Source organism: Mustela lutreola, chromosome 14 (assembly GCF_030435805.1).
Source record: "Mustela lutreola isolate mMusLut2 chromosome 14, mMusLut2.pri, whole genome shotgun sequence".
NCBI lineage: Eukaryota > Metazoa > Chordata > Mammalia > Carnivora > Mustelidae > Mustela > Mustela lutreola.
In genome coordinates this window covers 71,221,891-71,247,018 of record NC_081303.1, presented here as the reverse complement: position 1 = coordinate 71,247,018, position 25,128 = coordinate 71,221,891, and the positions used below count along the sequence as shown (strand labels likewise).

General features: G+C 62.0%; 1 protein-coding gene across 1 annotated transcript; it reads left to right on the top strand.

Annotated features, from left to right (window-relative positions):
- Positions 1-798: 798 nt before the first annotated feature.
- LOC131814683 (sodium/potassium-transporting ATPase subunit alpha-2) lies at positions 799-24,746 on the top strand. The gene is made up of 23 exons (XM_059145862.1): positions 799-944; positions 5,443-5,547; positions 5,734-5,793; positions 7,057-7,260; positions 7,745-7,858; positions 8,099-8,233; positions 8,923-9,040; positions 10,796-11,064; positions 11,873-12,071; positions 12,177-12,286; positions 12,441-12,575; positions 13,106-13,295; positions 13,405-13,580; positions 17,420-17,556; positions 18,018-18,168; positions 18,269-18,437; positions 18,653-18,807; positions 19,032-19,155; positions 19,347-19,492; positions 19,656-19,786; positions 21,697-21,798; positions 21,913-22,004; positions 22,863-24,746. The coding sequence occupies exons 1-23, from the start codon at positions 933-935 to the stop codon at positions 22,889-22,891; spliced, it is 3,063 nt and encodes a 1,020-aa protein (XP_059001845.1). The 5' UTR covers positions 799-932; the 3' UTR covers positions 22,892-24,746.
- Positions 24,747-25,128: the final 382 nt, after the last annotated feature.

Sequence of the window (25,128 nt, the reverse complement as noted above, 5' to 3'; positions counted from 1 at the left end):
CCTGCACCTGCCGACCCCAGGCACAGATCCAGCCTCGGGCTCCTCGACAGAGAGTAAGGGCGAGGTGTGACCACTCGGTGGCAAGGGGTGAACACGACCAGAGCTACGAGCGTGGGTGTCCGCTGGCCTGGCTCTCGGCTGTCCCCCGGCTGGCCTGTCCCTCCCCAGCTGCCTCGCTGCCCCCCACCCCGCCCGTCCCAGAGTCCTGTTCTCAGGACATGCTTCACCTGGAGGCTTGGGGACACCCTTGCCCCTCCACTGCCAGCCCTGGTGCTGTCTCTCGAGCCACCCTTAGCTCTCACCAGGGCCCCTCTGGCGGCCTCCTATGCAAGGGTGGCCCTGGGGTCCCAGGCTGACTGCTTCCTCTGGTTTCTGTGTCCCCACGTCTCTGCTTCTTTCTCTGGGAGGTTGGAAGTCAGGAGCCCTGAATTCTGGTTCTGTTTTATCCGCTCAAGTTGTTTGTCTCTTGGGGTCTGTTTCCCCATCAGGAAACCAGAGAAAGGCCGGGACCACACAGCCTCTGGCATCCCGGGATGCTGTGGGGACTGTCCCCCATCAGCCCATCCCCAAGGAGCACAGTTCCAGCCCCAGCTTTGCCGCTCGCCTCTCTGAGTCGTGGCTGCCGTGGGCCAGGGGTGGGTGAGGGGGGACGAGGGGGAGCACACAGCAGGACAAATGGACTGTCCATGGTCCACCCGCCTGTTGCTTAAGGGGCGGGAGAGGAGGAGTCCTCAGGGATCCTGTTTCAACAAACGTTTCTTTCCCGAGGAGGGGAAGGCGGGGGAGAGGGGGAGCGGGACCTATTTAAAGCTACCCTGTTGCTCGCTGCCGGCTCTGTTTGCCGGGGTCTCTGGCCATCCCAGACCAGAGGTGTGGGCTGGGGATCCTCCCGGTGACCTGCCCAGTCCAGGTTCCCTCAGCCACTCCCCAAGATGGGCCGTGGGGTGAGTATCTCCAAAAAGAGGGGCTGCTCTGTGGGGAGGAGGAGGGCTCTCTGGAGGGTGAGGGAGGCTGGGGGAGAGCAGGATGGGGCGGGGAGGGACTGAAGGGAGGAGCAGAGGGACGCCAGGCTCTGGGGCAGCATGAACTTGGACGGAGAGGCTCCCGGCTCCAGACGCGTCCACGGCGCGCAGGTGCCCACGTGCGCTCCGCTTCCCCACTCCCCGGATGAGCCCCGCCGCCCTCCACCCTACCCCGCCTCTCCATCCCTGAGTCTCCCCCATCCCAGACAGACCCTCCCTCAGTGCACCTCCACCTCCAAGCGAGGGGAGCCTGGCCCTGTTCATGCTCCTGCCTCTGCCACTCCCCCAAAAGAGCCATTCCTCTGGCAGTCCCAGCCCCAGAAGAAGGGGGTCCAGTTTGAGGTTGGAGCGGCCGGGGGCATGGCTCCCAAGTCACCAAGCGGTTCTGACACCAGCTCTCAGGTCCCCGAGAGCCAGCAGCCGGGAGGGTCGTGGGGCAGAAGAGCGATGTGCCCCCGGCCCCAGCCCAGCGCCTCTCCTGATGCCTTGGTGGTATCGCCAACCTCCCCGGCCCTGGGCTGTGAGCGTTTCCCCAGCGGCTGGTGAGAGCCGCCTGCACCCTCTCAGCCCACCCCTGCCCATGGCATTCTGCAGCCCTGGGACTGCCAAGGGGAAGATTAACAACCGTGGAGTGGGGGTGGGGGCAGGGCAGGGACAGGGCTCTGGATTCTTGGAAATGAATTTTCCATATGGAGGAAAGTCACCCAGTCCCTTACACCCTGCTCTGGGCTGCTTTCCTTTTGTGGAGTGCCTGCGGAGGGAAGGAGTCTGGGGAGCGCACGGGAGGGCCTGGGGAAAGGGGGTGCCTGTCTGGAGCTGTGGGGGAATTTCTGGGCCCAGGAAGGGGTCAGGCAGGGACATGTTATTGCACTGAGTTTAGCAGCTGGGGAAACTCCGAGCTTGGACACCAGGGTTCCTGCGCTGCGGTAGGAGCTATAAATAGAACCGGGGTGTGTGCGTGTGTCTGTGTCTGTGTCTGTGTCTGTGTGTGTACATGTGCCTGTGACACACGTGTTCTCCATTGGCCGGAGCTGATGCAGATACTCCAGGCTGAGCACGTGTGTGGGACTCGGCAGGCCGATCCGCGAGCCCGCGCAGGCCCTCAAGCAGGCGCGAGACCCGACATCCTGCGTGATGTCCCTGCGGAGGAGTGAGGGTCTGTGCGTGGGCTTCACGAAGGAAGAAGTCACCCCCATGGGAAGATAGGGCCTCTTAGGACCCTGGCATCTCTGGTTCTGCCATGCGGGACTCAGGACTTGGAGGAAGGCCAGGCCGCCCTCTTCCCCCGGCGGCGGCGGGGAGTGCAGAGAACAGGGGAGATGCAGCTCACGAGGTCCTGCTCGGGAAGCAATTTGGCCTTTACTTTGTCCTGGGACCCCAGCTGCCTGGGTCTCTGCTTCCCCCGGTCCTTCCTTCCCACCGGCAACCCCGAAGCCCCCAGACCCCCACCCCAGGGACTGTGTGCAAGCAATGGCAGGTTGGGAAGTGGATCTGGTTCTGCCTGGATGGAGAGGCTGTGGGAAATGGGGGGGGGGGGGTGTCTTAGGGCTGGAGCTTGGAGTTCAAACTGCCAGGAGAGCCCTGGAAAATGAAAGCAGCGGGTCTGCACCCCTGCTTGGTCTGCCCCCCTGCTTGGTCGGCCCCCCTGCTCGGGCTCTTTCCATCTCCATCCCTACGTGTCCCTACGTCTGCACTACAAAGCGAGGTCCAACAGTCACCCTGCGCCCTGCGGCCCTGAAGGGCAGTGTGGGAGCTGGGGGAAGGGATGGCCCTGGTGGGAGGGAGCCCAGCCCGTTCCAGCTGCCACCACGAGGCTGCGGTGGGGGGAGCGTGGCTCCTTTCCAGCTGCCCCCACTCTGTCCCAGCCTCTGGCTCTCTCAGAAAGAACTCTCTGTTCTCCTCCAGCATTCAAGACCCGGAGAGGGGGACTCGTGGTTGGGGCGGCAGGGAGGGGGGGTCCTTGCTTCCTCTCTTTCTTTCTTGCCTGGGCAGCCCGCTGGCCCCAGATCTCCGCAGGCTCCTGGCTGCAGAGCCTGAGATCCTTGCCAGGACAGGAGGGGGAAGGGGCAGCGTGTCCCAAGCTCTGTGCCGGCCTTGGGGAGAGCAGGGTGGGCGCGCCGGGCAAGGGATGCCCTAGCGAGCAGCAAGGTCGGCCGCCGTGCCTCCTGCCCCAAGCGCGTGGGCTGGCGATTTGGTTCTGATTTTCACAATCTTTATTGCATGTCGGAATGTACAGAAATTCCCTGGGCTCGGCCCCAGCCCCAGCCCCAGCTACCCCCCTCCGTGCCCTACCCCCCCACCCTCTGTATGCCCAGGCCCCATTCCTGCCCCTGAAGCTCTGGAGGGTCACCTTGAAGCCTGTCTGGCCTCATTTCTTGCTTATGGTCCCTCTGAGTCTTTTCGTCCACTCTGCGTTTCTGTTCCACCAAGGAGAGACTCGGTGAACCCAAAGCATTTCAATCCATCCGATAAAAGGGGCCTTCTTAGGGCTCCTGGAGAGAGAGACGGAGAACCCCAGGAGCCTTTCCCCTCTCCTTCTGTTGGGCTGCTTCCCTCTCCCCAAGATGGCCAGGCTTCAGGAAGCCACAGGTCCCCGCGATCCGTGGGTGCGCCCTATGGAAACGAATGCAAGGTTGCGGGTCTAGGGGACAACGGGGTCCACGTCTCACCGAGCCCCGCACCCTGTTCCTGATCTCACTGGTCAGACCTCTCCAGGTGCTGGACTCATGACCTCGTAGGGTGAGGGCAACTGCCACATTCTGGGATCGCACTTGACTCTTTGATGGGGAAAAAATGCATCATCCCAGAGCACAGGAGTTTATGGGGTGACTCCACTCTGGATGGAGCCGTGGTAGGTCCAATTCGGTTTGCATTTGTCCAAACCCTCAGAGTGGAGGCCGCCACGAGGGAGCCCTCACGGCCACTGTGGACTCGGGGTGACTCTGATGTGTTAGCACAGATTCATGACTGCCACAAAGTCACCACTTGGGGGGGGTGATGTTGACAATGGGAGTGACATGTGGGGGGCGGGATATGAGAACTCGCGGTACTTTCTGCTCAGTTTTGCGGAGAGCCTCAAACTGTCTTGAAAAGAAAAGTCTACTTTTATAAAAAATGCGCACGATCCTGTAAAGAAGGACAAATAAGTTGGCTGCAGATCCCATCCAGGGGTCCAGGCTTTTTTTTTTTTTTTTTTTTTTTTTTTTTAAGATTTATTTGTTGATTTTAGCTGGGGGAGCAGCAGAGGGAAATAGTCTTAGGTAGACTCTGTGCCGAGCACCAAGCCCCACGTAGGGCTTGATCTCAAGACCCTGAGACCACAACCTGAGTCAAAACCCAGAGTCAGATACTTAACGGACTGCACCCCCCAGGCGCCTCCCAGGTGTCCTCGCGAAGAGGACTTCGTGTCTTGATGAAGAAATGAGATACACCACAGTGTAGAGAGGCTCGCTCCTGAAAGCCGCATGTGGCCTTGGGGACAGAGATCCGGCCCATTGCTGACAATGACAGGATGCCCTGAGGGGTGCAGGGGGTGGACAGGGAGTGAGAAGGCGCTGTCGTGGCCCCCCCAGGCCCTGCCCAACACCTCCCCCACCAGTACCCCAACCAGCCCCACCCCTCACCCCCTGGAAAGAGAAACTTCCCACCCCGTTTCCCAGAGGTTCCCTGTGGCCCCTGGCAGCCTGGCAGAGGTGAGGGACCACAGGCAGAGAAGAGGAAATGGAACCCAGGGCCTCACGAGGCTCCAGGGAAACTGCCCACCTGATCTCACGAGAGGCCCCAGGCATGCCAGGACCTGAGAATACTTGCATTTTAGTACATATTCCTCTATTTTGGACAAATGGGGCCCAGTTCCCTTCTTACCCAGTTGTACCTTGGGGCCTCAAGTTGTGCAAATGCCCCCTTGCCCAGGAGCAGGCCGGCTGGCTGACGAGAAGGGCGTCCTTCCCTGGCCTGACCCTTGACTCCCCAGAGACTCTGCCTCTCCCAGATTCGCAGCTGTCTCCACTGCTCTCTAAGTGGCCGAGGTGTTGGGATGCCCCCAACCCTGGCCACCGCCTTCCAGAATTCTAAACAGTGTAGGCTGAGGGTCTTTAAAGTTTTCGTTCTGTTTAGAACGTAGCTGCAGGGTTTTCTCAACACACAAAATCTTAGCAGAAGCCCAAAGGCAAACAGCCAAGAGTGGGGTCTTGTGTCCCGAGGCCCTTGGCCTTCCCTGAAACTCCAGCACAGAGCCCAGGGCCGTGCGACCAGTTTGCAAACCGAGGGCCTGGGGCCCCCCCGCCCCCCATCCTTTCCTCCCCTGGGCCCATCATGGGCCTTGCATCCACCAACCCCAGCCCAGTGCCTGGCCTCCTGGCCTGTGCAGGGCGAACATAGTCTCCCTGACTCTCGGGGCTCTCCCTCCCCACCCCTGCAGGCCGGCCGCGAGTACTCACCAGCAGCCACCACTGCGGAGAATGGGGGCGGCAAGAAGAAGCAGAAAGAGAAAGAGCTTGACGAGCTGAAGAAGGAGGTGGCCATGGTGAGTGCCCCAGCCCGCCCGGCAGGTCGTGGAACACGGGGTCCCCGCAGCCCGGCGCCCTCGGAGAAGCCACGCCGCCCCCCTACCTGTGCCCTTTGCCTCAGCCCCGGGCCCCTCTGTCCTCACACACATCCCAGACGCAGCGCCCAGCCTGCTGCCCCAGAGTGACCCGACTTCCCTTCGCAGGACGACCACAAGCTGTCCTTGGATGAGCTAGGCCGCAAATACCAAGTGGACCTATCCAAGGTGAGTCGGGGGCCGCGGGGGCGCCCGAGACCTGAGAGAGCCACACAGCGCCTGGTGGATAATCACGCCCCCTGCGCCCGCGAGGAAACTGAGGCCCACAGACACGTGACTAGCTGGGGCAGAGCCAGGCCTAGAACCCAGATCCCCGGTTCTTAGTTAACAGCCTTCTCCTGAGTACCTGGAAACCGGGCCCCATACCCAGCTGCACAGGCAGCACTGGTGACACACGTCCCAGGGAAGTGACACCTGCGAAACAGTGAGGTAACCCCCACTGTCACGGTAGCCCTACTGTGCGCCCCACTATGTGTGATGGGTGCTTTATGAGCACTTCCCTGACCCTCACGACCCCTGTGACATGGGGTCATGCCCCTGTCCGTCATAGCAGGGAGACTTGGGGCGGGGGTCAAGCTTCCCACCATCACAGAAATGAGTAGGAAGTGGCACAGTCAGGTGACCACGCCCATCAAATAAATAAATACAGCATCAGGCAAAACCAGGATGGGTGCACACCTCCTCCTGCAGGCCCTCCCTGACTCCTCTTTGAAAATTCTCTGCTCCCCGCTCCTTGACCGCTTCCTGTTTTCCTTAACGATCTGGCAGTGACAGCTACTTATCGTGCGTCACGCCGCTGGGTCATAAGCTCCACGAGGCAGGGACTTCATGGGTTTGTCCTCCTCCGGGTCCCCAGAGCTGACAACGGCCCAGAATATAACAGGCATTCGATGCACATTTCTTAAATAAGTGAGTGGATGGAGAGAAAGGTACTGAAGTGGCCTCCGCCCTCGAGGAGCTCACAGTCTAGAAGAGAACATGGGCCAGCGTTCCCACGCGCGCAGTGTAGCACCACAGCCAGGCTGGGCCCCGGGAGGAACCTCTGCGCCGCACCCCGGCCGGCTCCCCGGGGAAGGGGGCGGACTCACCAGAGCTCTGAGAATAGGTGGTCCCCCGTCTGGGTCTCTTCTTGAATGCTCGCCAGAAAGGGGCCCATCTTCCAGGTGACACTGGAGGTGACACTGAGGCCCTGACCCACAGGTGTGTCCACCCCCGGACGACGGCCACAGGCAGAGCCACGAGGCCTCTCACACCCGAGGCAAATACCCACTCCTCGCTGTGGCCTCTCCCGATGGCCCCCCCCACCCTCTCCTGCCAGGTGGCGTTTCTGTCTCCGAATGGGCGCTGTTCCCAGGCCAGGGAGCCGGGGGACGCCGGGAGGAGCGCACGGCTCCGGACACGCACTCACACTCCTCTCCCCGCCTCTCTCAGGGCCTCACCAACCAGCGGGCCCAGGACATTCTGGCCCGGGATGGACCCAACGCCCTCACTCCGCCCCCGACAACCCCCGAGTGGGTCAAGTTCTGCCGGCAGCTCTTCGGGGGCTTCTCCATCTTGCTGTGGATCGGGGCCATCCTCTGCTTCCTGGCCTACGGCATCCAGGCCGCCATGGAGGATGAACCATCCAACGACAATGTGAGCGGCCGCTCCTCCCCCCTGCACCTGCCCGGCACGCGCCCTCCCGCCCAGATCGCAGGACAGCTGGGGGTAGGGGGCCCAGAGCCGCACCTCACAGTCCCACGGGCCTCGCTGCGGTTCAGGCTGTGAAGGAATGAGGCTCCTCCGTGTGTCGCTAAGCACCTCCGCACACACGCGTGCGCGCACACGCACATGCAGGCAATCCCGAATGAGACGGAGCCTCCCTGTCCCCGCACCCCTAACTGAGCTTGTCTGGATCTGTGGGGCTTCGCCCCCTGGAGAAGCCCGAGTCCTGGGAAGTCCCTGCGGTTTCTCCTGCCTCTTCCCTTGCCGGAGACTGAAGGGGAGGTTGGGGGGAAGGGCTCTCCTCTGCCATTGTCGCTCCCAGTTGCAGACGAAGTCACCCAACACCCCGTCTGAGAGGCTGTGCCCCTCCAGGGCGGGGAGAAGGGCCGTGGCCTCACCCTTCCCTCTTTACCAGCTCTATCTGGGTGTGGTGCTGGCAGCTGTGGTCATCGTCACCGGCTGCTTCTCCTACTATCAGGAAGCCAAGAGCTCCAAGATCATGGATTCCTTCAAGAACATGGTGCCACAGGTACCCAGCGGGCAGGGCGCTGGGCTGGGGCACAAGGTTTCTGGGGGAGTCCAGCTCCCCCTCCTGAGTTCCTTGTGCTCTGAGATGGAGGCGTGGGCAGAAACCAGCCTCCCATTCTCCACGCACGGCCCAGGTGTATGGCCTGGGGGCGCAGGCGTCCTCCTGGAGGGTCGGGAGAGGTGGGAAGCCAGGCAGAGGGACGAGCCGTTCCTGAGGTGCCCTTCCCCCTCCCACCCCCAGCAAGCCCTGGTGGTGCGGGAAGGAGAGAAGATGCAGATCAACGCAGAGGAGGTCGTGGTGGGGGACCTGGTGGAGGTGAAGGGCGGGGACCGCGTGCCCGCGGACCTCCGGATCATCTCTTCTCACGGCTGCAAGGTGAGGCGGCCGTGCCGGGGCAGCTGGCCGGCTCCATGGAGCTGGGACAGGTCCAGTTAGAGCCTGCACGCCTGGGAGGCCCCGGTCCAGTGTCCCCGCCTGCCCCCCACACGGCCCAGCCCAACTCCATCTCCCACAGACTGTTTGTGGATTGTGTCCTCGTGTCTGCGTGCTGGGCGTGCCCTGTGCCCCGGGTACATATTTGATGTCCACTTTCCGGTGATCGTGTAGTGGTTATTACTGTGTCAGACGCTCCCTATGCCTCCCGGAGCTGTCTCGCATCACTCTGCAGGAACAGTGACACCGTGCTCTGCTGTCCTAGGTGGCCACAGACAGCGCCGTGCGCCCCCCAGACAGCCCTACTTTCTCAGACTCTCGTGTTAGAGACCTCGCCCCACCCCCGCGCCAGGGTTGTATAATGCAGACGTGCCCCTGACCTTCCCCACTTTACAGATGAGTGAACGGTGATTTCGCTGGTTAGGTCACTAGCCCAAGGTCCCGTAAGAGGTCAGGGACAGCCAGGACACCAAGCCAGAGCAGGGACAATGACTGAGTAATGCTATAAATACGTGATGAGCACGAGTGTCATTCTGTCCCTCGTGTCATGGAGGCGGAGTGTGGCCAGGGGACAACTGTGTGGGCACCCCTGTGCCTTCCCGTCGATGACCGCACACCTGCTTCCTCCCCAGGTGGATAACTCATCCCTAACAGGCGAGTCCGAGCCCCAGACCCGCTCCCCCGAGTTCACCCATGAGAACCCCTTGGAGACCCGAAACATCTGCTTCTTCTCCACCAACTGCGTGGAAGGTGAGCGACCGGCCACCAGGGAGCCCTCGCCCCGCCCTGGCGGAAGGAAGAGTCGAACTCCCGAATCCCCAGGCAGCATGGGGGACAGTGGCTGTGCTTATGTGTCCTATGTCCTGCCCAAGGCCGAGGGAGGGGACCGAGGGCCTGGGGGACCTGAATATTATTGGCTGGGGTGGCCTGACTCCGTGGAAGGTACCTTCCCCCAGGAAGATCTGTGTTCTGTCTACGCCAAGACTGAGCAGATCCCAAAGCCTTCAGATGCTGGGCTAAGACCTCCACGCACGCACATGTACACACACACGCACACTATTCACATGCAGTACACACACACGATACACAAAACTCACAACACATAGGCACACAGACACAAACACATACCATACACAACACACACACGCCTCTTGACTCCCAGAAGTCTTTGGTTTGACTGATTCCTTCCATTTCTCCTGACGCTGGGTCTAGCTGCTTCTCTGGCCTCACTTTGACCAGTGACCAGGCTGGGGAGGCTCAGGCCAGGTGAACACGGGCCAGCAGGAGCCCCCCAGGTTGCCACCACATAAGGACAGGAGACCAGGCCCACCCGAAATCCATGCCTTCTGTGGCCAGGCTTCCTTGAGAGGGGCTGACAGCGAGAGCTGGTGGGGAGAGAGTTCTGGCTAAACCGCGGGCCTGGGACTGGGGCCGGAGGAGGCCACGTGCCCCACCTCCACGCCTTTCCTTTCCCTATTCTCATTTCTTCTCGGCGTGTTATGTCTTTCTGAGCATTTTTGTAAAGATTTTATGAGCCTTTTTAAAAAGATTTAGTTACTATTTTAGAGAGAGAGCATGTTGGGGGGAGAGGCAGGGGGAGGGAGAGAATCTCAAGCAGACTCCGTGCTGAGCGTGGAGCCTGACACGGGGCTCGATCCCACGACCCCAAGATCATGAGAGTCGGACACTCAACCGACTGAGCCCCCAGGGCGCCCCTCACCAGGTGTTCCCTTCCCTTAGCAAGTTGCAGTTACAGTGAAAATCACCACACGTTATGTATCTGAAACTGTTAATGTACTGAGATTCTGAAAGTGCCCCGACATTTCCCACCATTGGTGAAAACACCCCGTGAAATACTCGCACGCTTTCTTGGAGTCTGGCTTTGGGGAAAGGAGAAGAAATGAGCAGAACCGACGCTGCTGAGTGCCTACTGTGCGCCAGGGGCGGGCCAGGCGTATCCCAGCCCTCTCTGGTTTCCTGAGGAAGGCAATCCCGTGGGGGCGGGGGGCGTCCGAACAAGGGTGCAAACCCTGGTTTGGCCGGCTCCTACATCCACGCTCCCTGCCTCATCCCTCCCTGCCCCCGCCCGGGCCCCCGGCCCCGAGTGTCTACATAAGGGCTCAGCAACTGCCTGGTTTCTTCTGCGGGGTCTCAGGGCCCAAGGCTGGGAAAGAACATCTTAAGCCCACGCAGAAAATCCATGACCTGACACCCTTCGGGGTCCTCACAAGCAGGACACTGATTGCACGGAGCTACTCGGTGCTGGTGTTTCATGGCGGGCATCTCCCTGGTCTGAATTCCGAGTGTATTTGCAACATCTCTTGTCAGGCCCAAGTGTCAGGGGAATGAGTTGTGGTGGCCTGAGTCCGGGCCTGGAGGTCTGTGCCTGGGGGAGGTCCGGCCTCGGTGGGGGGCGGGGGGGTGACCCGCAGGACCCCCGTTGGAGGTCCATTTACTCTGCCGTGGTTTTCCTTTTCCAAGCAGTAGGGCCCCCCTGTGTTGCAGGCACGGCCAGGGGCATCGTGATCGCCACAGGGGACCGGACGGTGATGGGCCGCATAGCCACCCTGGCTTCCGGCCTGGAGGTGGGGCGGACGCCCATCGCCATGGAGATCGAGCATTTCATCCAGCTGATCACGGGGGTGGCCGTGTTCCTGGGGGTCTCTTTCTTCGTGCTCTCCCTCATCCTGGGCTACAGCTGGCTGGAGGCCGTCATCTTCCTCATCGGCATCATCGTGGCCAATGTGCCCGAGGGGCTGCTGGCCACTGTTACCGTGAGTGGGTCAGGCGAGGGGCCGCCGCGGGAGGTCTTGCTACCCGTTCCTCAAAGGCAGTCGAGGCTTACTGTAGCTCAGCAACTTGCTCCCTGCCCCTAAAGTCACCTGTCAGAGTTTCCGTACCCGGCTCAGAGTCTGAGCTGCGCTTTGGCCCGCGGCTGCTCTGCCGGAGCTCGTCCCGGCCCCTTCCCCGACACACAGTCCGAAGCACGGTCCACCGCCGTCTGCAGCTCGTCCCGGCCACCCTGGCTGCAAAAGCCTCCCTCAAAGGTCACTGATGACTAACTGGCAAACCCAGTGACCTTTTCTCTCAAACCTTTCCTTGCCTCCGCTGAGAAACGGATACGGCTGTCCGCCCTCCTAGAATTCTCTCCGTCGGTCACGGTGACATGCCCCTATTCTGTCTCCTCTGCTCCTCCGTCCCCCGCAGGACCTCCTCCTCATCTCCCCAGCCCCGACTCACAGGCCTCGAGCTCTGCTCTCCCCGCCCCCCTGGGGTGAGCCTGTCTCCCCCCCCCCCCCCGGTCTTGTGCCCGTTCTCGCACACCCCTGGCCCAGCTCTCCGCCTCCCGCTCTGCAGCTCTGGTCGTGTATCTTCAATTCCCTGTTGGACTTTTCACCTGAATGCACACCACGATCTCACTCAGCATGTCTGACATCGAGCGCAGTCACTGCCCACACACAGGTCCCACTCGGTGCTTGCTGACCAGGATCGAGGAGGGCGGGGTCGCGCCCTGGTCCCGGGTGAGGTCACGGGCACTTCCGGCTCCAGGCTTAGCGCCTCGAACCCTCCTCCCTCTCCCAGGTGTGTCTGACCCTGACAGCCAAGCGCATGGCGCGCAAGAACTGCCTGGTGAAGAACCTGGAGGCCGTGGAGACGCTGGGCTCCACGTCCACCATCTGCTCCGACAAGACGGGGACCCTCACCCAGAACCGCATGACCGTCGCCCACATGTGGTTCGACAACCAGATCCACGAAGCGGACACCACGGAAGATCAGTCCGGTGACTGAGGCTCTCCAAGGGGGCCCCGGCAAGGTGGTGGGGGTGGGGGTGGACAGGGGCTCTAACGGGGAGCCCCGCTCCTGCTTCTCCCCTACTGCCTCCCAGGGGCCACTTTCGACAAACGATCCCCCACGTGGACGGCACTGTCTCGGATCGCCGGCCTCTGCAACCGTGCCGTCTTCAAGGCCGGGCAGGAGAACATCTCTGTGTCTAAGGTGGGGGTCAGCGGCGCATCCGTGGCTTGCCCGCCTTGCCGGGACCCAGCACCCGCTCCGGCACGCCCTGGCAGCCTCGGGGGCTCCGGTGCCCCCTTCCCCCGGGTCTCCCACTGCCGCCCCGCCCGTGTGACTCTGAGTTCTCCTCCGTCAGCGGGACACGGCGGGCGACGCCTCCGAGTCAGCCCTGCTCAAGTGCATCGAGCTGTCCTGCGGCTCCGTGCGGAAGATGCGGGACAGAAACCCCAAGGTGGCGGAGATCCCTTTCAATTCCACCAACAAGTACCAGGTCTGGCAGCCACGCGGGGACAAGGGCGGGGGAAGGGGCCAACGTGAGGGGGCGCTCAAAACCTAGGAGGGGGGGCATCTGAGGGCCATGCCCCTCCCCTTGCCTCGTCCCCCAGGAAAACGGGGGTGACTACATGTCTGGTTGCAAGGACCCCCCCCAACTTCCCAACCTCCATCCCTCGATACACCCGGTTGCCTTCCCTACTCCAGCCTCAGCCTCCCGTCCCTTCCAGCTGTGGGGGTGAACCACGGCTCTGAAATGTCCTTAGGATGCCCCCGGGCGGCAGGCGTCTGCTAAACCAAGAAAGCATTCTCAGCCGGGTCGTGTGTAAGCGCGTTGAGGCCAGCATGACTGTGGGGCGCCGGCGAGAGAGCCCCCCAGCCCCTGGCACCGGTGGTCAATATTTGTGACCCACACTGCCCTTTACACGCACGGGCTCTCCCTCCGGCGACGAGAGCTGACGGACGGGGCTGTGCGTCAGGGAGGTCTCCCAGGCAGGCCCCCTCCGTGACCGCTTGTTTTCTCTCCAGCTGTCCATCCACGAGCGAGAGGACAGCCCCCAGAGCCACGTGCTGGTGATGAAGGGGGCCCCGGAGCGCATCCTGGACCGCTGCTCCACCATCCTGGTGCAGGGCAAGGAGATCCCTCTGGACAAGGAGATGCAGGACGCCTTTCAGAACGCCTACATGGAGCTGGGCGGGCTGGGCGAGCGCGTGCTGGGTGAGAGGCCAGAGCGGGGCTGCCCCGGGGCGGGGGCGCCGGGGGCACCCGCGCAGCCCCCCCCACCCCGCCCTGTGCTGGGCTCACTCTTCCCTCCTGCCCGTGTCAGGGTTTTGTCAGCTGAATCTGCCCTCTGGGAAGTTTCCGCGGGGCTTCAAGTTTGACACGGACGAGCTGAACTTCCCCACGGAGAAGCTCTGCTTCGTGGGGCTCATGTCCATGATCGACCCTCCCCGGGCTGCCGTGCCGGACGCCGTGGGCAAGTGCCGCAGTGCGGGCATCAAGGTACAGGCCTGGCCTGCCCCCTCCCACTCTCCCTTCCCCGGTGCTAACGGTCAAAGGACGGCAGGGGCTCCTGCCTTGCAGGTGCCAGACCCCTCGTGGCCACCTCCCTCTGCAAGGAAAGGTCGGCCCCGCCTGGAGCGCTTGTCCGGGTCCCTTCCCGTCAGCGACCAGGCACATCCTCTCCCGGACTCGTCCCATTCTGCTCTCGGGCCGACCTGGCGCTCGGGTCTTGGAGATCTGTTGGTCCTGCCTTCCCGAATCGCGGCCGCTCTCTCTACCACTGGCGGTGCGAGGAGCAGGCTCTCGTGGGAACCCGCTCGCCCCCCGGCAGGCTCCGGTCCCCATCCCCCAAGCACACCTCTCCTAGGTCCTTGTGTCCACCTGTCATTGCTCCTCGGTGGCCGCTCCTGCCTCGGCGGCACATTTGTCCTTCACGCAGCAACTAACCGTTTGCCGCCTGTGGCCCAGGCACTGTTCAAGGTGCCCGAGTTCAACAAACAGACATAAACCCTGTCCATCTTGGAGCCTCTTTTCCTGCTTCAAGGCACGCTCCACCCCATCCCCATGGCTGTGGCCGTGGCCATCCCGTGGCCAGGCACAGGGCAGTGGCCAGCTCCTCTTCTCCCAGCATCAGCTGGAGCTGCCCGTCTGCTGAGGGCCAGGGGCTGCTAAGATGAAGGACGCGTGGTGCCTGTCCTCTGGGGTTCACGGGCGCTCGGGGAAACAAACGTCTCCACACTTAATCATGGAGCAACCTGCTGGCTAGGGTCGTGAGCCCCTGCTCCCGGCCAGAGGCTCTCATCCCAGGAGCAGCCAGTCGCAGGAGTCAGGCGCTGTGCTCGGCACCCAGGCCGCAGGAGTTCATGTAATCTGCGCAACGGCCCGGCGAGGAAGCTCCGGTATCTTCCCTTTTCACAGAAGAGGGAAACTGAGGCACAACGTGACAGGCTCGTAAGCGTAAGCGGTCGTGCCGGGATTTGAACCAAGGCAGCTTGCCATTTCCTCACACACCGAAGCGCTTGTGTGTAGACATGTGTGTGTAAGGGATGTCTCCGACCCAGCCACTCTGTCGCTGAGGTAGGCGTCATCACCCCCACTTAAAAATAAAACCAGCTGAGCCTCAGAGTGGGTAAGTCGCTTTCCCAAAATAAACCTGCCCGTCAGGGGCGGATCAGGCATGTGAAGCATGGTCAGCCGTCCGGAAAGCCGTGCTCCGGCCCGTCCGGCGGCCTCTTGCCACGATCAAAACTATCCCGGGGTGTGTGGGGACCGTTCCTCCAGGGGACTCCGAGCAGGAGCAGCTAAGTCTGCCTCAGAGAACTGGACACGTTTTACAGAGCACGTGATATTCGATCTGGGCCTCGAAGGCCGGCAGCGCTTTCTAAGGCAGGGAGAGGAGGGCTGTCAAGGTCAGGGACAGTGCGTGTCCTGGCGGGGTGACACAGCGAGGGAGGGGACAGTGCGTGTCCTGGCGGGGTGACACAGCGGGGGAGGGGACAGTGCGTGTCCTGGCGGGGTGACACAGCGGGGGAGGGGACAGTGCGTGTCCTGGCAGGGTGACACAGCGGGGGAGGGGACAGTGCGTGTCCTGGCGGGGTGACACAGCGGGGGAGGGAACAGTGCGTGTCCTGGCGGGGTGACACAGCGGGGGAGGGGACAGTGCGTGTCCTGGCGGGGTGACACAGCGGGGGAGGGGACAGTGCGTGTCCTGGCGGGGTGACACAGCGGGGGAGGGGTGCAGGTGCGTGGGGGCGGGAGGCTCCGGAGCACTGGGGATGGGCACTGGGACTTCGGGCCAGGGCCAGCTGGAAGGGCTTTGCCCAAATGCCTGACTTGGGGACAGAGCCAGCTCTCAGGAGGCCACCTGGCAGGAGGAGGGCCTGGATCAGGAGGAGGGCTGGAGGCGAGGAGGCAGGAGAGGGTCTGTGGCGCTGTCCAGGCGAGGACACGAGCCGGGGCGGTGACAAAGGATGGAGGCTAGGAGTCACATCTAAGAAACACTTTGGGAACACGGTGACCGAGCTGGACACGGTCAGCGAGGGAGATGCAGGGACAAAGGGCTGGAACGCCCGTGAGGGCAGTGCCGAGCTGGGGGCAGGGCAGGCCTGGCAGCGTGGGGGGAGCGGACGGCGAGCTCAGCTCTGACCTTCGGCTGGAAGCCTCCATGGACACCCAAGGAGAGACATCCCAGTGAGAGCACCAGCTTAGAGCCCAGGACCGAAGTCCAGGAGCAGAGAGCGCGAGGCCCCTCACACACGAGTGCAGTTCCAGACCCACTAGTGAACCCGGATCAGGGAGGGGGCCCGGTTGAAAGCGGGGCCACCAGTCTCCGGGCAAGTCGAGAGAGAGGCGCGGGGCAGGAGGGGGAGGGGGAAGTCACAGCTCACGTCTGCCGAGTGTCCACCTCGGTGCCCACCTCGGTGCCATTCACTCCTCACGACAGCCTTGGAAGGTGGGGCTCGTCCCCTCTTGGGACCGAGACTCGGTGAGAAGACTGGTCCGAGGTGCCACAGCCCGGGAGGGCCGGTGCTCAAGCTTAGGTCCGCCGTCGCACCCCACAGCCGCCCCCTCTCAGCTGGCGGCTGCTCCGAGGAGGCAGGAAAGAGCAGGAAGAAGCGGGGAAGGGAACCCGGAGAGTCAGCGTCCGCGCGGACCAAGCTGGCCGGCTTCGAGGAGGGGCTGGTGGGCAGTGCCAAGTACTGAGGGGTCGAGCAGGATGAGGGCCGCAAAGATGCTTCTGTCTTCAATGGGGGCCCTTATGGCCTTGGGAGGGCAGGTTCCGTGGGGGGTGGCGGTGGCCTTGAAGGACTTTCTCCTTGGTACCTGTGCGAGGCTTCTTCCTCCGATCAACCCGCGCTCGTGACAGACAGGCTTTTTTTTTCTTTAAGATTTTATTTATTTGTTTGACAGACAGAGGTCACAAGCAGGCAGAGAGGCAGGCAGAGAGAGAGGGGGAAGCAGGCTCCCCGCTGAGCAGAGAGCCCGATGCCGGGCTCGATCCCAGGACCCTGGGATCATGACCTGAGCCGAAGGCAGAGGCTTAACCCACGGAGCCACCCAGGCGCCCCAACAGACACCCTTTAACCACCTCCCAGGTGCCGACTGCCCTCCCCACCAGCCTCCGTCTGCGCTGCAAGAACCGCCTCCTTCCCACATGGAGAAGGCGTGTCCGGGGCAGCTAAACAGGTGGTGGAAGGCCGGGGGCTGGGGGCAGGGCCGTGTCCCCTTCGTCCCTACTCTGACCAGCTGGATGGCCCCAGCAAGCAGAGTGGACACTAAGAAAATGTGTCCTGCTCCCGGCTCCAATAACCTTGAGAGGGTCACGGGCCCTTTCTAAGCCTTCGTCCCTCGCTGGTCAGTGACGGCTCCTTCCGGCTGCGACAGCCTCGTAGCCCATGAAACCCAGTCTCTGAGGTGCCTCTTCCAAGAGGCCCTCGTCCATTTGTTCCTCGTCACGGAGGCTTCCTCCACGGAAGCAAAGTGTCCCTGATCCCCTGCGTACAGCGTGTCACCCACTCAGACACACACACACTCTCTCACACTCACACACTCTCACGTGCACACACAGAGTCTCATACACACTCTCTCTCTCTCTCACACACACACACACACACAGTCTCACACACTCACACAGAGTCTCACACACTCACACAGAGTCTCTCTCCCTCACACACACACACGCATACACACATACACACACACACACACACACAGTTCCACCACCTTGGCTGGGATCCATCAGTCCCACGGTCGGGGGGTCTGGCTTTCTCTGACTTTGGGAAAGGAAAGGATGGGGAGGGGGTGTTAATACCACTTTTCTCTTTTCTCCTGGCTGCCAGGTGATCATGGTGACCGGGGACCACCCCATCACAGCCAAGGCCATCGCCAAAGGTGTGGGCATCATATCAGAAGGCAACGAGACTGTGGAGGACATCGCGGCCCGGCTCAACATTCCCGTCAGCCAGGTCAACCCCAGGTGCGGCCTCCGTGGGGCTCCCTGTCCCTGATCAACCCGTCCCACAGGATGCTCAAGGGACCCGGGGGGAGGGGCCTTCGGAGAGCCCCTCTGTGACCTTGCAGGCCTTCCCCGTGACACCTCAGCGGCCGGCTCCTCAGTCCTGAGGGTGTCCATGCTGTGCCCCCCACTCACTGTGCAACACAGGTGACACATTACTGTCCTGAGCCGCCAGTCTCCCAACTACAGATTTAGGGAACCATCGCCCCTTGCGGTGGCTCCGGGGTAAAGCGTCAGTAAGAAAAGCAGCACGTGGCCTAGCACCGACTGTGCTGGGTGAGGCTGTCCTTCCTCAAAGAGAGAGATGGGACACACAGGCCACGGGGACAGGGTGAGGGGGGCCACAGCCCTGGGACCGTGCGGCTCGGCGGCGGGGGGACAGGGGCGGCAAGGAGTCACCCGCCTCCACCCCCACCGTCCAGAGAAGCCAAGGCGTGCGTGGTGCATGGCTCAGACCTGAAGGACATGACGTCGGAGCAGCTGGATGAGGTCCTCAAGAACCACACGGAGATCGTGTTCGCGCGCACGTCCCCGCAGCAGAAGCTCATCATCGTGGAGGGCTGCCAGCGGCAGGTGAGCGGGACGGGGGTGCGGGGCCGGGCCGGAGCGGGCCGGGCGGGTTGGCCCGGGCTGCAAGGGCTTCCTCCTCCGATCCGGCTGCGTCCTCGTGCAGGGGGCCATCGTGGCGGTGACCGGGGACGGCGTGAATGACTCCCCCGCGCTGAAGAAGGCTGACATCGGCATCGCCATGGGCATCTCGGGCTCTGACGTGTCCAAGCAGGCCGCCGACATGATCCTGCTGGACGACAACTTTGCTTCCATCGTCACGGGCGTGGAGGAGGGTGAGGCGCCCCGCAGGCCGGGGTGGCATCTGGGACAGCTTCCTGGGCCTTTACCCCAACACAGAGCCAACTCAGGATCCCGGGCACCTGCCACTGGCTTTGGCTTCCCTCGAACACAGGGTCTACCTCTCTGGGGAGCACGGGCAGCATGCTCCAGGGGTTTGGGCTGGGGAGAGGAACCTCCCATCTCCCTGATACCACCAAATCTCTCCCAGGCCGCCTGATCTTCGACAACCTGAAGAAGTCCATCGCCTACACCCTGACCAGCAACATCCCCGAGATCACACCCTTCCTGCTCTTCATCATCGCCAACATCCCCCTGCCGCTGGGCACTGTGACCATCCTCTGCATCGACCTGGGCACCGACATGGTGAGGCCAGGGGTCGGAGCGGCACAGGGGGGGTGGAGGCGGGCAGCTGGGGGAACCGGCCAGGCTGGGACAGTTGAGGGAACAGAAGCCTGAGCGAGTCTGGGGCCATAATAGGATCTTAGTAACGTGTGCTGATTGCACCGAAGATTCTTCCCCACGGGCCGTCCTCTGCACCTGTCGGCTCCTTTCCACTGCCCTCCTCCCCCAACACGCCCCGCACACAGGTCCCCGCCATCTCCTTGGCCTACGAGGCTGCGGAGAGTGACATCATGAAGCGACAGCCGAGGAACCCCCAGACGGACAAGCTGGTGAACGAGAGACTCATCAGCATGGCCTACGGACAGATTGGTGAGGCGGGGCCCTGGGGCCGGGGCTGGGGCACGGCCGAGAGAGGTCTCTGTCCAGCGGACAGAGGCATGAGCCCCGGTGAAATCCCAGGCCAGGGGGCAGCCCCCCACCGAGCAGCCGTCGCTGTCGAGTGCCGGTCCCACCCGGCCACCCCTTCTGACCGCGGCCGGCCTCCGTCCCGCTCCCCACAGGGATGATCCAAGCCCTGGGTGGCTTCTTCACCTACTTCGTCATCCTGGCGGAGAACGGTTTCCTGCCGTCGCGGCTGCTGGGAATCCGTCTGGACTGGGACGACCGGTCCATGAATGACCTGGAGGACAGCTATGGGCAGGAGTGGGTGCGTGGGGCCTCCGGGGGCGGGGGTCCGTGCCTGTGGGAGTGCCCGGGGGGCCAACTGGGGCTGGCGGCTAAGGCACCCCGTGCCCAGGGTTTGACGAGCGCCCCCAGCACGCTGTCCCCGCCCCTCCCTTCGCCTCTCACACGGCCCCGTCCGCCCCCAGACCTACGAGCAGCGGAAGGTGGTGGAGTTCACGTGCCACACGGCCTTCTTTGCCAGCATCGTGGTGGTGCAGTGGGCCGACCTCATCATTTGCAAGACCCGGCGCAACTCCGTCTTCCAACAGGGCATGAAGTGAGCGCCCCCGCCCCCCACCCCCACAGAGAGCACCCTGAGGTCCCTCAACCCCCGCCATGGGCCCCTCGCCCTGCGCCCACATCCGGGGAGGAGGGAGCGTCCGACCACACCTGTCCAGCCGTCTGAAACAGGTGTCTGAAGGCGAAGGGGTCGGATCACCTTTTCCGGCGAGTTTTAATTCTGCTCCTAATCGGCTGCTTGAAGGTTTCCCTCCCTCTTCCTTCCTTCCGTCTTTCCGCACGTCTCCCCTCTCCCCTCTTCCCCGTCCTCCATCTCACACTCCGGCAGCACCCCCTGCCCGGCCCTAAGGCCCGCAGCACAAGTGCTCTGTGCTCCAGCTCGTAGCTCGGGCCCCGGCCGCGGCCCTGTGTGATCCTCCCCGTGAGGTGGGGAGTTGCTCCGGGGCGGGCTCGGCGCCGCCTCAGAGTGTGCGTTACCACGGGCCAGTCACCGTGCTGTGACCCGCACGCAGCTCAATGGGGCGGGCACTGCTTTCTTTTCCGGGACCAGAGACCCCAAAGAGGTTACATGAGGTCCCTGGGGTCACCCAGCTGTTAGGGTTCACCCAGGTCTGCTTCTAGCACCCCAGCTCCTGGACACGGCGCAGGGTGGCTTGCCTGTCAGGGTCTGGCCCCTGTCGGTGCTTGGCGATGGCTCGGTGACCGCGGCGCGTGCGGACGGCGGTTAGTGCTAACTCCAGGTCTCTGTGAAACCAGTGGAAGACGAAAGGGGTCCTGAGGACGCCAACAGCCGCTGGCCAGCGGCGCCCCACCTCGGGCCCTGGGCCAGGCGGCCTCAGGGCCACTGTCTGCAAGGCTCCTACGCTTTATAGAAACGAGCCACCGAGTAAGGCCGCAGGGGTTACTCAAGTGTCACTCGGAGGCAGAACCATTGGTGTGAAGGACGCGCCGGCACGCTAGCGGCTCTGTTGGGAATGCGGATGTTTCCAATTTTAAATGGAGAAATGATATTCATTACTTCATAACAAATATAGCTGAAAAGACTACAATCAATTAAAATGGGGTCTTTATCAAAGAATCAGGTGGGTCCTTTAGTAAGTGGAGAGTTGGGGAGCTATTAGCATGAACTATTAAGGCATGCAGCGTGCAAGGTTGTACACGGGTCAAATGGTAACTCAACCGAGCACTCTGCACTTTCCAGAACGTTCCACGCTTTACCTCCTATCCTGTTCCCAGCAAGCCCAGGGTATACCGGTAACCTCTCCAGCTTACAGGGAAAACCACGGGGCTCAGAGAGGCAGAGACATGGCTTGCAGCCCAAAGCTAGCAAGGGGCAGAGCTGCGGCTAGATTCTGCCTGTCTGACTCCAGAAGCTGCTTTCAGACCCTTGTTCTGTCCTGCTTGTCAGGTCTGAGGTCGTGGATGCACATCCAGCTTTTAATTTCCAGGGAGTGGACAGCTTCCTCTCTGCTAAGCGCTTGACAAACGTTCTCCTCTATTGAGTATCGACAACCAACAACGACCAGGGCTGGGGAGACCCTGGGAACGTGTGGGATACACACAGGCTCTCCGAGCCCCTTGCTGGGCAGATGACACGGGCTGAACACAGACCACAGGCCTGGAGGCATAGCAAGTCCGTGCGCCGCGGGAGGGCGGCCCCACGACCCGGGAAAGAAGTGTGTGCTGACCACAGCATCTCCAGCCCAGGGCACGTCAGCCAACACATTAGAAGCATTCGTTTACTAGACGAGTATGTGTGTTATAGGAGGTGCGATCAGTCAGCAGAGAAAGTGAAGGAAATCTACTCTGGTTACGTGTAGCAGCAGAAGGGCGGACGGTGTGAAGACCGCCCCCGGGCACCTTCGCCACCAGGAGCCTCCCTGGATGTCCCCCCCCTCCGCCCCCCGCTTTCCACAGCACCTACCTTCCTTTCTTTTGCCTTTCCAGGAACAAGATCCTGATTTTCGGGCTGCTGGAGGAGACGGCGCTGGCGGCCTTCCTGTCCTACTGCCCGGGCATGGGCGTGGCGCTCCGCATGTACCCGCTCAAGTGAGTGTGGCCCTTCCCAGACCCCGCTAGGCTCCCGCTTCTGGTCTTCAGACCCTGTTCTCTGTCCCCACCCTGCGGCACCCCCGACACACTCCCTGTTTCTGTTTGGTGCAGGGTCACCTGGTGGTTCTGCGCCTTCCCCTACAGCCTCCTCATCTTCATCTATGATGAGGTCCGGAAGCTCATCCTGAGACGGTACCCTGGGGGTAAGTGCCCCCGTCCCCCAGCACCCTGCTAGTGCTCCCGACTGCTGCACCCCCCCCCCCCCGGGCTCTGCACCCAACCCTTCCGCATGTGGCTCCTTGCTCCTCCTTCCCATGCCCCTCCCCAATCCGGGGGCCCCAGGTCCTCAGAGCCCTGACCCTGCCTCTTTCCCACCAACCTGGGACCCCAACACACAGGGGTGCTCAGGCCCCTCCTCCCACCCGGATCACAGGACACAGAATTAGATGGGCCCCGGTCACTTCGTCCCCCTCCACATCTTACAGACACGGAGAGGTGCAGAGGTGAATTTATTGGCCGGGGTCACAAAGCAAGGAGGAGCAGAGCGGCTTCTAGAACCCAGGCTTCCTGATTCCTGGGCAATGACCAAGTTTGCTTTTGTTTTTTCCCAACAAGCCCTGTTGACCCCTTACTGGAAGTTGAAAACGGATGGCCGGCGAGCCAAATACGGCCCCGTGCATATTGTTTGGTTCCGTCCGCCCTTTATTGCGTGGCTGTGTTTTGTAACTGGTCCAATAACTAAAACTTACGGGCTCTCACATAAAATCCTATTCCTGATTCTGAAAAATCATGAGCCATCAACCCCATACACGTCTCGGCACAACCACCACGGGCGGTTGCCCCTTGAGACAGTCCTGTCACCGCCGCGCCCCTGCCTCTCCCCTCGAGCCCACTCTGCGACGCCCGCCCTGTGCTAAACACATCTCTCCCGTCCCCTGACCCGTGGCCCCAGCTCCCCGGCTTCCTCCCCTCCCTCTCACCCTGATTTGCCCTCCAGCCCGCAGACACGGACCTCGGCCCCCATGAGCTCATGCCTTGCCCCCGTCCCATCTCTCCCACAGGCTGGGTGGAGAAGGAAACCTACTACTGAGCTGTCGGAGGAAGACCAGGCTCCGGGCCGGGGGCGCCTGGAGGCGGTGCGGGGATGGTGATGCAGAGAAGACGGGGTGCTGGGGGAGGGTCGGGGGAGGGACAGAGAGGCCACTCGACGGGCTCGGCGGGGAGGAGTAGGTGCATAAGCTCGGAGCCGTTGCCCCGCAGACCCAACTGAGAACCATCGGAGAGACACCACATGCCGGGGTCCTTCCCAGTTCCGGCTGCACCCTGTCCACTTTTTCCGAGGACCTGAGGGTCACCCCAGCACCCACCACCCACTGTCTGCCCCTGCACACCCACCTCCCACTAGAACAGATCAACACCCAAAGGCAGGGACCTGTCTCCGCCAGGAGGAAGGGACAATCTCAGAGCCCCCGCGTACTCTGTTCTCTCCGGCCTTACCCCACTGTCACGCCACCTCTCCTCTGCTCCCTGCCCGGCTCTGCGCCTGCTCCCCCTCTGGAGATCAGACACAGCTCCTCCTGGTGAGTGCCAGGCGTGGGCCAGAAAGGGAAGCTGTGCAGAAGGCGGCATCCCCAGGCAAGCCTGAATGGGAATGTCTGGAGGCAAGGGGGGGTGGGGTGGGGGGGTGGGGGGTGGGGAGGCTGAGGACTGACACAGCCACGGGAGCTGGGGAGGAGCCATCCAAGGACAGGACAAGATGTGTGGTCTCCAGCCCTGGGTCCTGCCTTTCAGAAATTCCTGCCAGTAGGCCAAACTCGAATGTCCGCAGAGCAGGCCAGAGCAATCCGGGAGCGCCCCTGGGTCCCCCGCCCCTGCAGCTTGCAATCCCCACCGACCCTGCTTTGTGGCGTCTGGGCCATGAGGCCCAGGTGTCACAGAGGCTCCGGTACACTCAGTCCCTTGCGCCTGGTGACACCCCGCCCTCCAGAATGCTAAGTCCTCCGAAGCCCCGTCTTGTTCCCAGAGGGCAGCGGTCAGTCTGTTCCCTGCCCCCACCACCCCTTCCCCTTTGGGTCCCTCCGGATGAACCTGAGTCATTCCAGGAGCTGCCTGGCCGTCAGCTGGAACTAGGGTGGAGAAAGTTTCCGGAACCTTCCTGCTGCCCAGGGACGTCCAGAATCAGCTTAGGTCAGGGGCGTGGTCAGACCCTCTGGGCAGCGAGAGCCCGAACATGAGGAGGGCTGCTCCTCCCAGGCAGACAAAGGCCCTTCGTGTTAGTGATCAGTTCCCACAAGACAGGGAGTTGGTTTCAGGTTCCCGCGGGAGACCCTCAGCCTTCCCTTGCCTGCTCCCCGCCTAGCAGCTTTGCTCTGCAGGCAGCCCTGCCCCTTCCCTAAGCCTGGCCCAGAAGGCACTGGGAAAGAGACCCCCAGGTGGGCCCAGTGAGAGTGCCACAGGGGGAAGCCGGCAGACCTAAGACAGAAAGGAAGGAGACCGCCCGGGGAGGGCCTCCCGCCGGCTCTCACCTCCCTCCCCTGGTCCTTTATCAGAAGGACTTTGAAATGAGTGAGTCGTTGCTTTGGGCTCAGAAAACTAAATAAGAAACCATGTTCCTTCGGGCCGATTAATTTGAGATATGTGTTGACTATGGACAAAGCTTATCTTTGCACAATCAAAAAAAAAAAAAAAAAACGGTATTTGTTTAGCAAATTAGAAGCATTAAACCGCATGGCTAGGGCTGGCATATTTAGTCCTTCTAAACACTTCTGAAGCACTTTAGGAGTATCTACGTAGAGACAGCGCGTGCATGGGCTAATCACCATCGGTTCTCCTGTGTCGGTGAGACGCATTTGCAGGACCTTTTCCGGGAAACCTTTTAGAGGGCACTAGTTTGCGGTACTACCTACGGACTTGAAAATAATAAAGTTGCACTTCTTTATGAAAAAGAAATCCCTTCCGTAATTCAGATTTCGAGCCTGAACACGTGCCTCTGTCCGGGAATGTGGGATTAGAAGTGTGGCGAGCTGTGGTGAGACTCGGCTGGAGGAAGCCGCACAGTGTGGGAAGGAGATGGGGAGACGGAGGGAGACGATTTGGGGGGCCGGGGGGGGCCGATGTTGTCGTTGCTGGGGGAGAAAGCCAGAGAGGAAGAAGACAGAGCAGAGGCCTGCTTCCTCGAGGCGGAGCCTGCCCTCGAGAGCCACAAAGGTCTGTGCAGAACAGGGAAGGACTGGGGAGTCCATCTGAGCCCAAATCCTTAAGGCCACTTCTGTGTTTTCTGTTCCAGACAGGAGTCGGGCCACTCTTAATCTGAGGGGTGGGGGAAGA